General features: G+C 51.1%; 1 protein-coding gene across 1 annotated transcript; it reads left to right on the top strand.

The window, feature by feature from the left end:
- The first annotated feature begins 4,246 nt into the window (after window positions 1-4,246).
- LOC123048804 (uncharacterized) lies at window positions 4,247-5,354 on the top strand. The gene is made up of 2 exons (XM_044471832.1): window positions 4,247-4,591; window positions 4,717-5,354. The coding sequence occupies exons 1-2, from the start codon at window positions 4,458-4,460 to the stop codon at window positions 5,066-5,068; spliced, it is 486 nt and encodes a 161-aa protein (XP_044327767.1). The 5' UTR covers window positions 4,247-4,457; the 3' UTR covers window positions 5,069-5,354.
- The last annotated feature ends 10,501 nt before the right edge of the window (window positions 5,355-15,855 follow it).

Here is a 15,855-nt window from a genome sequence, read left to right on the forward strand (position 1 = left end):
CCGGCTTCGAAGAGCTGAATCTGGCCCAAACGGGTAAGGTGGGTAACAGTCACGGGTAATGCTATCCCATTCCCATCCCCGTCTTATGCGCTGGATAAGGTATCTGACCCACCAGCTTTCTCATGGGCATTAAAGCTGGCACATCCCCGTTCCTTGATAGAGTAATTACCCACGGGTACGCAGGTAACAGTTAACCATTGCCAGCTTGACATAGAAGGATAAGATCATCTCCAATAAATGATGTATTTTACATCACTAAAAATTGGTGTGAGTAAATACATCCAGAAAAAATATACAACTCCAACAGCTGATGTAAATAGGCACTAGTGCTCCAATAGATGATGTAAAACTACTAGATCATTTCAAGCATAGTTCAAATATATCAAGTTCATTTGAAGCAAACATAGTTAATAAAACATAAAACTACTACATCGTACCGAACTACTTCCTACCGATTCTACTTGAACTACATCTACTCCTCGGGGCCATCCCTGTGTGGACGGGGAATGGCCGGAGAAGTGCGCCAGGGTGCCGCGGAGGCCGTGCGGTGCGGCGACGGCGACAGAGCGGCTTCGAATCGGGTGGGGCAGCGGGGATGATGAAGCGGTAGTGTAGATGGGGGACAACCGAAGAAGTTCGGGAAGGCGTTGCGGAGGCCGTGCGGCGCGGGGACAGTGAGGGAGCGGTTTGTATCGATGTTTTGGAATGCTAAACCACCAGACTTGTTGTCTAATGTGTTAGCGGATGATGTATCAATGTTTACCAAAGAATATATAACCGCTCTCAAGAAAAAGAAGAAGAATGATAATGTCAGCTTCAGAATAATTTTGAAGAAGACCTCCGGAGGGGCCAATAAGCTGGCCTGCATGACCGCCGCGACGGCTAGGGTTACCTCCAACCTCCTGTGAAAAGTGTTATGATGTTCAGCTCAAAACCTTGCCAATGCCATTACAAAAAATTCGGTCAAAACCAATTTTCCTGGTTCCCGTCATGGGAATGGCGAGAAATCAGTCAGCTGAATTTTTTGTTTGAGGTCAGTCGATTCTTGAACCATTGGATGCGAAATCAATGGCTCATAGTCTTTCTTCAACCTCTCGACACATCTCCTTCCTTGAGCCGCCAATCACCACCGGCCTAACCGCCTCCCGACTCCGGCGGCGCACCCGCGCCGTGTTGCCGGTCCGCCCTCCCCGGAACCACTCCCCACCACCGGTCCTCTGCCGCCCCGGCCATCCCTCTAAGGCCCCGTCGCACTGAGCTTTCTCTCCGGTGAGTCCCCACACCACCGCCCCACCACCGCCGTCCACCACCGCCTCCACCCCGAACCCTAAGATAGACACTGGGGTGATGACGGCGGCCCCTTCCTTCTCTCTTGTTAGAGTTGTGTCGAATATTATTGTACAAGGTAGGTTACAGTTGGACTTGGTTTTGGACTGTGTGTAGACAGGGTAGGAGTTGTGTCCTAATAGGACATTTGTATCCTAGGCCTCACATATATAGTGGGGGTAGACACACGATGTAGATTTTTTTTCAAAACTATGACGTAATTTATAGCAAATTCGAAAACTATAGCATGTGGTGGAGAAAATCAAAACTAGCACCCCGTCGGCTACGCGTGGGCCGAAAAGGGTGTTTTTGGCCTCCCCTTGGCCGAAAAGGACTTTTCGGCCGTGCCTTGGCCAAAGAGGTGCGTACCTGGCCGAAAAGACCTTTTTGGTCGGCAGTAGGCCAAAAAGTTCTTTTTGGTCAGGAGTAGGCCGAAAAGTCCCTTGGGCCCACCTTTTCACGTTAATGGTTGGCCGAAGTTGCATGGCTCCACTCTTTGGCTTACGTTAGGCCGAAATGTAATTTTTTTTTAAATTTCGGCATATAAATACTGTGCAACCATTGCCCATCTTAGACATTGAAAAAATATATTTTCGCGCAACCCTTTCCCCTCAATATTTTCCCGCAATTGTTTCCCTCCATATGGGAGGTTTCCGCCTTAATGCTGCAGTCCTTCTGAAAGCGCTGCATTAAGGTGGAAACCTCCTCTCGCGCCTCGCTTGTCAAGTCAAGCTGTACACGAAAAGTTAACCAATTAGATCCTCGTTGTATGACAGACAACACAAATAGATAACCAATTGAATATGTCCAGGTTAAGAAAAGACTTAACATATGAGAACCATGGCACGTACCACGTGGTGTCTGGTTCCCACAACAGAGGTAGTTGGGTACATATCGCTGGTGAGAGGGGCTTCGATCTGATCAGGAGCAGCCGATGGAACCAAGTAGATCCTCATTGTATGCCGGTAACGCTGCAGATACAACCCGAACTTGTCCCAGTTAAAGGGCCGAACCTCATCCCAGATATTTGTCGGTGCGGTAGTCCATTCGTCAACGTAAGGGGTAATGCTCTGAAGCCAATAAGTCATGGACTTGTTTCCTCCAAGGCGACTGTCCCTGAGATTGACATGCGCGTTACATGATTAGGTATATTCTGAATGCAGAGCTTAAAACTAAAATAGTATTACTACTTACGTGTGCACGTGTTCTGGTAAGTGTGGAATATCTGGAATGTCAGGCTCTTGACATAGACCAAACTGTCTCATCATCCTATGAAGAGCCATCTCTTCAACCGTCACGTCGAACACCAACTTGGCCTTGGTCATCCAATAGTGTCGACCTCTAGTGCACAATCCAGAAATCCCAACTGGGCACCTGGATAATATAGCTTGATGCGAGTATGGCTCCCAGATAACTTGATCCTCGTGCAAACTATCAAACTGCACCGTGAAGGACGGGTAGCAGCCCCTCACCTGGCTATGCGCAAATTGTCTCTGTGCATGACAACAAATAAGCATTAGTAATACTATTGTATAGCAAGAAATAATCTAATTAATTGTTACTTGATATGAAAGTATCTCTCATAAAAATGGATGCTTTGCTGCAGTCCTTCTGAAAGTTTCACTCCTAAGCTCCACTACCTTCTTCCACCTTTCATGCAATCTAAGAAGTTCTTTACGTACCTCCTCATAGGTCCTTTCAGGCCACCCAGACCTACGTAATTCGTGAGCCAACTCATTCATTATGGTGTCACTACCGGTGAGTTCGTCCCATGGAACTATCTTATTGTCCATCCTGAAATCGGTGGCTAGCCTCAGAGGACATCTGCTCTTCCCAGGGTGAAAACTACGATCGGAAGGATAATGGGACATCTTGACTACACTACACTGGACTGCTTATCCACCTCCGTGTGAAGGGGGTTTTATAGGTAGAGAGGAGAAAATGGCGGGAAAGAACGACTGCGGAAAGGGGTTGGCGGGAAACGGGTGGCGGGAACATATGGAGGGAAACAGTTGGCAGAAAAATATTGAGGAAAAAGGGTTGCGTGTTTTTTTTTCAATGTCTAAGATGGGCAATGGTTGCACAGTATTTATATGCCAAAATTTAAAAAAAATACATTTCGGCCTAACGTAAGCCGAAAAGTGGAGCCATGCAACTTCGGCCAACCATTCACGTGAAAAAGTGGGCCCAAGGGACTTTTCGGCCTACTCCTGACCGAAAAAGACTTCTCGGCCCAGGTACGCACCTCTTCGGCCGAGGCACGGTCGAAAAGTCCTTTTCGGCCAAGGGGAGGCCGAAAACACCCTTTTCGGCCACGCGTGGCCGACGGGGTGCTAGTTTTGATTTTTCTCCACTGCATGCTATAGTTCCGAATTTGCTATAAAATACGTCATAGTTTTGAAAAAAATCCACGATGTAACCCATGCCAACATAATAGCACATGCACGCGGGGAAACTGGCGGCGTCTGCCGGCGCTCGGGCGGCCAGGTGCAGTATTGTAGCGGTGTCATGGGGAGGAGCGCCTGTAGTCAGGCCCCGGGGATGTAGCCATGATGGTGAACCTCGTTAACAAATCTCGGTGCCGTGCTCGTGTGATTGCTTGGTCCTCGGATGATCGACGTATGCCTTGGTTTATTCTAACATCTCCAGCGAGCCCCCCCCCCCCCCCCCCCCCCCACACCTCGCCTCTCCTTCCTTTTTCCTCGCCTCTCCTTCCTTTTTCTTCCTTCATTCAAAAATTGATCGATGCCAAATTCGAATTAGCGGACTGCTAAACTGTCCTGTCATCCAGAAACACACGCGCAAAGTGTTACCGGCAGGACCGTGCAAGTGTGCAATGCAACACAACACCACACACACACGGGAAATGCATGATACGGTCGATAGAAACGGCTAATACTCCAGAACGCAAGCCCACTACTTCATGGTCATCTATTAGCAAGCTAGCACAGACGCCACCACTTCTCTTCCCCTATCAAGTTTCCAAATCGATGAAAACACCCAGGACAGGCACGGCAAAGCCGTTTCGAATCAAAGGGGTGGGGTTGGGGATGCATCAATGACAATTCTGCTTCTCTACCGGTGTCCGTAGATCCGATCGTTGGAGACAGGCCCCCTCCCACGTCGCGCGAATGGCCGTGGGCAGGAGGCTGGAGCTCCTCGTCCTCTCCTCCACAGCCGACAGCTTCCTTCTCGTCTTGGAGGTGGTGTTCGTCGTCTGTTGCCTGGAGGACCCATACCAGCCATCGTTCAGGCTACCCAACCAGCTGAGTCCCGCGCTTAATTTGATTTCTCTTCTTTTAATTTGCTGCCTGCTTAATTTGATTCTGATCCCTGCTAGCCCGGTCCATGCTTTCTCTGATGGGTCTGATATACGAGGATGTTGGCCAGGTTGATGTGGTGGGCTTTGATGTGCGGTGCCTTCCCGTGGAGTGCGGTGCTACTGGCGTTACAGATGAAGTGGCTGTCTTCCGAAGGCTGGGAGCCCACCAATGTCGAGCTCCTGGTCCTCATAGCCGTCGAGTGGGTCGTCGCGTGCTCCACCTTCGGCTCGGCGTGCGCCGCCCTCGCCGTCGACCAGCTCGCTATCCAGCACAGCTACTGCCACCCGGAGGCCACCGTGTGCTTAACGTACCTTGTCGCCGTTGCGACCGCATGCGCCGCCGGGGCCCTCTCCGCCATGTCGGCACTCGGGATGCTCTGGATCCTCGCCTCCCGGTTCCGCCCGGCTCATGCGGCCTAGTCAGTCAAGCACCAGTGCCATGGTTAGCATATGTTCACATTTTGACGTGAATAGCAGGAGCTCTGCCTTTGCTTTATAGTAGGGGGGAAATGGGTACAGAACGGATGCCCCGTCGGGGAAGATCCGAGTTCACACACTACTACATCAGTGGGAGGCTTAATCTGAAAGAAATATGCCCTAGAGGTAATAATAAAGTTATTATTTATTTCCTCATATCATGTTAAATGTTTATTATTCATGCTATAATTGTATTAACTGGAAACATAATACTTGTGTGAATACATAGACAAACAAAGTATCACTAGTATGCCTCTACTTCACTAGCTTGTTGATCAAAAATGGTTATGTTTCCTAGCCCTAGACATGAGTTGTCATTTTTTTTAAGAGGAAAGGCATACGTCCGACTTTATAAATAAATCCATAAGGCAGGTAGCAGCAGCATCACAGAAAAGTATCAAACACACCCAAGCCCCAACGCTGGGCAAGACGACGAAGGATAAAGTCAGGTACATGGCTCCCACGCCAGTACACGGCACGCAGGCCGGAAAAGAAAGAACCAACTAAAGCTAAAGCATCTAGCCCAAAAGAAGCAATCAAGCATCCTGCTCTTGTCTGCATAACTGAGACGCCGTCGTCCGGATTTTGTAGATCAGCATAGAGAGCGCCTCTTGGTCGTCGACCTTAGTCAATGATTTCCAATGCTGCAGGAAAACACACGATTTAAATAAGCAGTCAGCCGGTTTAGCCGGAAACACGTGCTCGATAGTAAATTTGTTCCTAGTAGTCCACAGAGACCAGCATAAAGCCCCCAAGCCCACCCAAAAGATGCGCCTAGATACACCGGAGAGGTTGGAAGCCAAGCTGCGCAACTCGGCAAAGGAGGCAGGGGCCCAAGAAACATGAAGCCAGTCCCGCACGCAACTCCAAATAAGCTTAGCCAGATGACAGTGAAAAAAAGATATGATCCGAGTCTTCCACATCACCGCAAAGAGCACAGAACTGGGAGCCCGGCCCATTTCTCTTACGAATCTGATCAGCCGAGGGCAACCGGCCTCGAAAGGCTTGCCACAAGAAAATTTTAATCTTAGGGGGAATACGGGCCTTCCAAACTTGGGAAAAAGATTGGTAGGCGTGCCACAACGAGCTTAGAATAAAGAGACTTAACAGAAAAACGCCCAGAGGCAGAAAGCGGCCAAAGCACCGAATCCCTGACCGTCGAGAGTGTAGGGAAGAGGGCAGTAAGACGTTGCCAATCTTCAAACTCTACAGGCGACAGAGAACGGCGAAAGGCCAGGTTCCACCCCTGGGATGCAAGCTTCGCAATAGAAATATTAGGGTCAGAGCAGTAAGAGAAAAGGGTAGGGAAGGTCACCGAGAGAGGTGAATCTCCACACCACCAATCAAGCCAAAACCGAATCGAGGAACCGTCCCCAACAACAAACTTAACGAAAGATTGAAAAACAGGTCTAACTTTGACCAGAGACTTCCAAAACTGAGAGCCACCACGCGGCAGAGCAAACATCGGGCTTGAGGACGGGAAATATTTAGCCTTAAGGATCGACAGCCAAAGGGGTTGATCCTCAGCGCTCATAATCTTCCACCACCATTTAATCATCAAGCATTGATTCATGATGGAAGTATTAAGAATTCCTAACCCCCAAGGTTTTTGGGCCTGCACATCAATTTCCATTTGACGAAGCGATATTTGCGACGATTTTCCTCAGCATTCCAGTAAAACGCCCCACGGTGTTTGTCAAAACCAGCATGAATCCCAGCCGACAAGAGAAAGAAGCCCATAAGGAACATGGGGAGGGAGGAGAGGCAAGCATTAATTAGAGCCACTTTACCAGCATTCGTATTATATCTACCCCGCCAGGGAAGGACCCTGTTTCCCACCTTTGTGACTACCGGGGCAAAATCTTTGGCATGGAGCACATCCGGGGAAATAGGCAAACCCAAGTACTTGAATGGATAGGAGCCAGCTTACAGTTAAGAAGGTGGGCCACTCGTGCGGCTTCCGATTCGTCCACACCAGTCACAACTACTTCGCTCTTGGCAAAGTTAATCTTAAGCCCCGACATCGCCTCGAAGCATAGTAAAATAAATTTGAGGTGGGCAAGGCAGGCCTCATTCAACTCGACCAGAATAATAGTGTCGTCCGCATATTGGAGATGGGTGAGACCATGCCCTAGAGAGTAGGCGAGATAAAGCATCTGCAACAAAATTGAATAAAATGGGAGAGGCAGGATCGCCTTGCCTCAGGCCCCTACCGTTGGCAAAGAATTTGCTAACCTGACCATTAACATTGATGGCAGTGTGGCCTCCCGAGACCAACTGCAGAATCCTATGGACGAGGGGCCCCTCGAACCCTTTGGCCAATAAAACTCTACGAAGAAAATGCCAACTGACCGAGTCATAGGCCTTCTCAAAGTCTAATTTTAGAATCACCGTTTTCGACTTGCGAATCTTAAGGTCATGAACGATTTCATGCAAACAGAGAACCCCGTCCAGAATGAAACGACCCTTAATGAAAGCCGACTGAAAAGGGCTAATGGTACGGTGGGCAATGGGGGAGAGACGAGTGGCTAACCCTTTAGCCGGAAACTTGGCGAAGTTATTAATAAGGGCAATCGGCCTAAATTGCGAGATCAAATCCGCGCCCTTGACTTTAGGAATAAGGGTAATGACAGCGTAATTAAGGCGAGAGATGTCCACCGTACCCAACCAGAACCCTTGGATGATCGTACAAATGAGAGGCCGCAACTGCGGCCAGAATTTTTTGAAGAAGGGGATCGAAAAACCATCAGGGCCGGAAGCAGCATTCGGGTTAGCCGAGCTAATCACCTGCCAAATCTCTTCATCAGATAAGGGGACCATCAGGCCCGAATTTTCGCCCGGAGAGATCTTAGACCCCTCATCCCAGAAGTCAGGGCAAAGGCCAAGCCCAGGGTCCGGCTTAGAGCCGAGTAGATTGGAATAGAAGCTAACAATGTGATTCATAATGAGGGACTGGTCAGAAATTCTAACGCCGTCAATCAACAGAGTGTCAATGAAACATCTGCGGCGTCTGCCATTCGCGATCGCAAAGAAATAAGCCGTCATAGCATCCCCTTTCAAGGTCCAGTTAAGGGCACCTCGTTGGCGCCAGTAAATTTCTGACTGTTGCTGTAGCAACACCAAAGCGTCTTCCAGGGAGTAGCGAGTAGCCCACTGAGAGGCGGAGAGCCCAGATGTGTCAGCAGATTGGTCCAAATCCCGGATTTGAGATTCGAGGGATTCCTTGTCTCTACGCAACTCGGCCGCCCTATTCCGAGACCACCCCCTTAAGAATTTACGCAACTCATAAGACACCTTGTGCCAATCATCCATGGGACCAAAGGAGCGATGAGGAGAAGAAAGAAGATTAGTAATCTTAGAAACCATCATGTCACAAAAGCCCTCAACAATAAGCCAAGAAGCATCAAGCTGGAAACGGGAGGGAGAAACAAGAGAAAGGATACCAGCATCCAGGATCAAGGGAACATGATCAGAGCCCACCGCAGGCCTAGCCTTAAGCAGCGCGCGGGGAAACAGCGAGTCCCACTGAACAGAAACAAAAACCCTGTCCAGCACCGACCGGACAGGCGAGGATTGATGGTTAGACCAGGTGAAACGCGCCCCCACCCTAGGGAGCTCACGCAGCGCGCAGTTACTAATGAAACCATTAAAAGCATTGGCAAGAGGCCAGGAGAAATTAGGATTATTCTTGTCGGCCGGAGAACGTAACAAATTGAAATCACCCCCAATTAGAAGAGGAATATTACATGCTTCAATCTTAATCGATAGTTCGTCCAAAAAGAGAGGAGCAAGCGTGTGATCCGCAGGGCCATATACCACCATAAATTCCCACAAAGTGTTCAGCTGACGATGATGAACCACACAGCTAGCCCAAAAGATGCCATGATCAAAAGCAATGAAATCAAAAACGTCCCGCTTGGACCCAATCAAGATTCCCCCGGAATGACCCGAGGCGGGGAGAAAGTGCCAATCAAACCTATCCATCCCAGCTATCGCAGAGAGTTCAGAAGGGGAAAAGGATTCCTTAAACGTTTCGACCAGCCCTAAAATGTCAATATGTTCACCACAAACCAAGTCATGAATCTGGTCACGGCGCCCCCTAGCACCGAAACCACGAATATTCCAGAATAAAGCTCTCATTTGAAGGAAAGGTTTTTAATACGGAGACTCGATCTGCACGGAGCCCCACAAGGCTTAGATCGCTTGGGACGCCCAACCTTAGCAAGGGCCCGGGGGGGCAGACGACTGGCCACAACCATTTGTCGCCTCCAACCCCCCGGCTTGGCCCTGAGCACCAGCAGGACCAGCACCTTTCGCGGCCTCAACGGCCTTAGCAATGGAAGCCTGGGCTGCCTCATTGGCCCTAATGACAGAAAGAAGGTGAGAGGGGGAGCCCATCCCCGGTATAGCAGCCACCCCAATATCAGACATGATATGCAACAAATGATCATCTGACAGAGCTGGTAAAACAAGGCGAACAGGAGAGGCAGGAAGAGATGGTTGGGCAGACGAACCTGAAGGAGGGAGATCCCTGGCCGCGGCACGCCGTTCCGCCCGCACCGCCACCGAAACGCCAGAATCGCGCACACGCTGGCCCTTCCACGCCGTGGACGCCGGAGAATGCAGCACAGGGGAGCACCGGATCGGCGACGCTGGCCCAGGGCCAGACCCCGAGGCGGAGCCCAGATCCTTGTCCAGACGACGAGCCAGACCCGCCGCCGAAAGCTTGGAAGTGGAGGAGGCCCGACTCTTAGCCGATAATCTCCGGACTGAAGACTTCTTCTTCTTCTTAGTTGAGGGCTCGGTGGAGCGCAAGGGGGAAGCGGGAAGATCCTCGATCCCAGAGAAGGAAGGAGACTGCGGGCGAGTAGGCACATGGAGCAAACACCAGCGTCACGAGAAGCCAAGTCCTCCTTCTGAGGATTAGGAGCAGGGGCATTATCCTTGAGCAGATTGTAAAACGCGGATTAGTACCTCCACTTGGGTTATGCCCCCCAGCCGAACCATCCCCCTGTGTGTCATCTTGGTCCGAAGGCTTGGAAGGAGGAGGCGGAGGTGGAGGTGGAGCATGGGGTTCAGCACCCTCCACCCGAACCCGAAGTCGCACACCCTCAGGAGAAGGGAAGACATCCACGGAACCATGAACGCAGACGGGGTCGATGCACCAAACATTGAGACGAACCGGGCCAACCTTGCCCAGGGATTCCGAATCCACTTCCACGGGCTTGCCAATGAGCTTACCAAATGCCAGCATGAACTCCACAGATCGAAGCCCAACTGGCACGTCATCAACTAGCACCCAGATCTTGCTAAGCGGGCCCACCGCCTTGGCACCACAAGTAGCCGCTTTGACAGATACCACAAGCTGGTTGAGGGGGAGGGTAAAACTGGTGCACGAGGAGATCATCCGTAGACAGTCCTTGGAGGGGAAAACCACTGCGAATTCATACTCTGAAAGCTGGCGCACCTGCCAATCCCAGCCACCATCGTCCCATATTTTCAAACCATCCAGGAGGGTCTGCGGAGAGATCAGCTGACCGCACACCGTGATGATGGCCGCGTTAGAGAGGGACGGCGCAGCCATCACCACAGGAACATCAGCATCCAGAGCGAAGAAAGAACATCCGGGAATACCCAAGCCAAACTGAATGAAAGAGGGATTCTTGGTACGGTTACGGCAGTCGACAGTAAGATGGCCATCAGAGCGACAGATGAGGCAGAAGGGTGGGTTAGTGCATCTAGATTGGAAGTGGTTCGGGCGGTGGCAAGCAAAGCAAGTCAGGGTCGGTGAAGGGCCCGAGGAAGCAGGGTGCTGGCGAGGAGGGGGAGGCGGCGGCGGCAGGATGCCATCGCCACGGACCGTAGAAGGGGCACCCGAAGCAGAGGGAGGGGGGCGCCGATCCCCGGCCTGCGTGGAGGAAGAGCCAGGCCCGAAGCGCGGCCCCGAGCGAGAGGCAGCGCCCGCCGCAAACGAGCGAGGAGGAGGCCGGGGCGGAGGGACCGGGCCCCTGGCCGGAGCGGGGCGCGGCGCCAACAAGGAGGAACCACCGCCAGCCGAAGCAGCAGCGGCCTCCCACGGATCCAGCCCAGAGCCAGGGATCGCCGTCCCAGATCTGGCCACGGAGCACTCCGGCCCCGCCTCCCAATCCTCCCGCTCACACGGCAGCACGCGCACCGCCCGCTCAGATTCAAGCTTGGAACGCAGCTCCGCCTCATAGGCCAGATCGACACCATCGCCCGACGAAGCTTCACGGGCCCGCTTGCTACCCGAAAGGGCCTCGAAGGAGGAACCCCGAGACTTGTCCATGGTGGTCACCTCAGCGAAGGAGAGGAGTAGAGGGGGTGGGGAGGGAGCGGATCTCAAAAACTGGCGGATAGGGCGACGCACCCTGCGGATATTGGCGGCGGAAGCAGGAAACCCTAGGAAGGGGGGAGCGCCGCGACGCACCCATAAATAGCCACAACAGGCCAGGCCAGAGAGGGCCGGAACGGGACCACAGGCCCGGGAAGGGGACGGACGCGGAGCAGTGGCCACAACCAGCTGCCCCGGGCCCACAGACGAGAGGGGGGAAAGACTCGAGGGACGACAGAGCCGGGGGCCCGGGCGGCCCAACCCGAATCGAACCAGGCACCGCCAGGCCCACGAGCTCACCTAGGCCCATCTCGACCACATAGCAGACCGGATCTAGGGTTTGGCCACCACCCGCCCCCGCACAAACCGGCGCGGCCGCCGTCGCCGCCACCGGCCCAGGCCGGAGAGGAGGAGGACGAACAGGACTAGCGACCGGAGATGCCACATCACCCAAATCCACCAACATAGCGGACGGGGAAGGACCGAGGAGACCACACTCAGGGGAAGGAGCCGGGCCCCGACCCGCACGCCGCCATCGCCGGCCAACGCACCACCACCCCGATGACCCAGAGGGAAACGACACCAGCCGGCCCCGGCCACCTGGAGCAAATTTCCTGGCGCGGCCCGGCGCCGGCACGGGCGGCACCACCGAAACCACTGCCGACGAAGCACACTCCTCCGAATCAGAATCCGACCCCACCGAGTCGCCCAACGCCCAGAAACGCGAACCGGGGAAGGACGCCGCCGAAGAGGAGCAGGTAGAGCCATCCCGACCCGAACGGGGGGGGGACGGCGGGAGGGAAGGGAAGGCGGGGGGGGGGAGCCATGGGCCACGGCGAGGACAGGGGAGGAGGAGGGGAGCGGGGCGCGGGGTGACGAAGGGGGAGAAGGGAGAGGAGCCATCTGAAGCTATATCTTTCACTTGCTTCGGATGAGTTGTCGTTTGATTAACGGGATCACATCATTAGGAGAATGATGCCATTGACTTGACCCATTCCGTTAGCTTAGCACTTGATCGATTAGTATTCTGCTATTGCTTTCTTCATGACTTATACATGTTCCTATGACTATGAGATTATGCAACTCCCGTTTACCGGAGGAACACTTTGTGTGCTACCAAACGTCACAACGTAACTGGGTGATTATAAAGGTGCTCTACAGGTGTCTCCGAAGGTACTTGTTGGGTGGGCGTATTTCGAGATTAGGATTTGTCACTCCGATTGTCGGAGAGGTATCTCTGGGCCCACTCGGTAATGCACATCACTATAAGCCTTGCAAGCATTGTAACTAATGAGTTAGTTGCGGGATGATGTATTACGGAACGAGTAAAGAGACTTGCCGGTAACGAGATTGAACTAGGTATTGAGATACCAACGATCGAATCTCGGGCAAGTAACATACCGATGACAAAGGGAATAACGTATGTTGTTATGCGGTTTGACCGATAAAGATCTTCGTAGAGTATGTAGGAGCCAATATGAGCATCCAGGTTCCGCTATTGGCTATTGACCGGAGACGTGTCTCGGTCATGTCTACATAGTTCTCGAACCCGTAGGGTCCGCACGCTTAAAGTTCGATGACGATTTGTATTATGAGTTAGGTGATTTGACGTACCGAAGGTAGTTTGGAGTCCCGGATGAGATCGGGGACATGACGAGGTGTCTCGAAATGGTTGAGACGTAAAGATCAATATATTGGACGACTATATTCGGACATCGGAAAGGTTCCGAATGATTCGGGTATTTTCGGAGTACCGGGGAGTTACGGGAATTCACCGGGAGAAGTATTGTACCTTATTGGGCCATACGGGAATAGAGGAGAGAGGCCAAAAGGAAGGAGGCGTGCGCCCCCCCTCTGGTCCGAATTGGACAAGGGGTGCAGGCCCATTTTCCTTCCCCCTCTCCCCCTCTTTCCTTCTCTCCTACTCCGGAAAGGGAATGGGAATCCTACTAGGACTTGGGAGTCCTAGTAGGACTCCCCACACTTGGCGCGCCCCCTCTAGGGCCAGCCTTTCCCTTGCTCCTTTATATAAGGGGGCAGGGGGCACCCCATAGACACAACAATTGATCATTGATCTCTTAGCCATGTGTGGTCCCCCCTCCACCATATTCCACCTCGATAATATCGTAGCGGTGCTTAGGCGAAGCCCTGCGTCGGTAGCATCGCCAACACTATCATCACGCCGTCGTGCTGACGGAACTCTTCTGCAAAGCTCAGCTGGATCGGAGTTCGTGGGACGTCATCGAGCTGAACGTGTGCTGAACTCGGAGGTGCCGTACGTTCGATACTTGATCGGTCGGATCGTGAAGACGTACGACTACATCAACCGCGTTGTGCTAACGCTTCCGCTTTCGGTCTACGAGGGTACGTGGACGATACTATCCCCTCTCGTTGCTATGCATCACCATGATCTTGCGTGTGCGTAGGAATTTTTTTGAAATTACTACGTTCCCCAACAGTGGTATTAGAGCCAGGTTTTATGCGTAGATGTTATATGCACGAGTAGAACACAAGTGAGTTGTGGGCGATATAAGTCATACTACTTACCAGCATGTCATACTTTGGTTCGGCGGTATTGTTGGATGAAGCGGTCCGGACCGACATTACGTGTACGCTTACGCGAGACTGGTTCTACCGACGTGCTTTGCACACAGGTGGCCGGCGGGTGTCAGTTTCTCCAACTTTAGTTGAATCGAGTGTGGCTACGCCCGGTCCTTGAGAAGGTTAAAACAACACTAACTTGACAAACTATCATTGTGGTTTTGATGCGTAGGTAAGAACGGTTCTTGCTCAACCCGTAGCAGCCACGTAAAACTTGCAACAACAAAGTAGAGGACGTCTAACTTGTTTTTGCAGGGCATGTTGTGATGTGATATGGTCAAGACATGATGCTATATTTTATTGTATGAGATGATCATGTTTTGTAACCGAGTTATCGGCAACTGGCAGGAGCCTTATGGTTGTCGCTTTATTGTATGCAATGCAATCGCTCTGTAATGCTTTACTTTATCACTAAGCGGTAGCGATAGTCGTAGAAGCAATAGTTGGCGAGACGACAATGATTCTACCATGGAGATCAAGGTGTCGCGCCGGTGACGATGGTGATCATGACGGTGCTTCGGAGATGGAGATCACAAGCACAAGATGATGATGGCCATATCATATCACTTATATTGATTGCATGTGATGTTTATCTTTTATGCATCTTATTTTGCTTAGATCGACGGTAGCATTATAAGATGATCTCTCACTAAATTTCAAGGTATAAGTGTTCTCCCTGAGTATGCACCGTTGTGAAAGTTCTTCGTGCTTAAACACCACGTGATGATCGGGTGTGATAGGCTCTACGTTCAAATACAACGGGTGCAAAACAGTTGCACACGCGGAATACTCAGGTTAAACTTGACGAGCCTAGCATATGCAGATATGGCCTCGGACCACTGAGACCGAAAGGTCGAGCGCGAATCATATAGTAGATATGATCAACATAGTGATGTTCACCATTGAAAACTACTCCATCTCATGTGATGATCGGACATGGTTTAGTTGATTTGGATCACGTGATCACTTAGATGATTAGAGGGATGTCTATCTAAGTGGGAGTTCTTAACTAATGTGATTAATTGAACTTTAATTTATCATGAACTTAGTCCTGGTAGTATTAGCATATCTATGTTGTAGATCAATAGCTCGCGTTTAGCTCCCCTGTTTTATTTTGATATGTTCCTAGAGAAAACTAAGTTGAAAGATGTTAGTAGCAATGATGCGGATTGGATCCATGATCTGAGGATTATCCTCATTGCTGCATAGAAGAATTATGTCCTTGATGCACCGCTAGGTGACAGACCAATTGCAGGAGCAGATGCAGGCATTATGAACGTTTGGCTAGCTCGATATGATGACTACTTGATAGTTTAGTGCATCATGCTTTACGGCTTAGAACCGGGACTTCAAAAATGTTTTGAACACCATGGAGCATATAAGATGTTCCAAGAGTTGAAATTGGTATTTCATACTCACGTCCGTGTCGAGAGGTATGAGACCTCTGACAGTACTTTGCCTATAAGATGGAGGAGAATAGCTTAACCAGTGAGCATGTGCTCAGATTGTCTGAGTACTACAATTGCTTGAATCAAGTGGGAGTTAATCTTCCAGATAAGATAGTAATTTACAAAGTTCTCTAGTCACTATCACCAAGTTACTAGAACTTCGTGATGAACTATAATATGCAAGGGATGACAAAAGTAATTCCCGAGCTCTTCGCGATGCTGAAATCGACGACGGTAGAAATCAAGAAAGAGCATCAAGTGTTGATGGTTGACAAGACCACCAGTTTTAAGAAAAGGGCAAAGGGAAGAAGGGAAACTTCAAGAAGAAC

This window comes from Triticum aestivum, chromosome 2D, assembly GCF_018294505.1.
Source record: "Triticum aestivum cultivar Chinese Spring chromosome 2D, IWGSC CS RefSeq v2.1, whole genome shotgun sequence".
NCBI lineage: Eukaryota > Viridiplantae > Streptophyta > Magnoliopsida > Poales > Poaceae > Triticum > Triticum aestivum.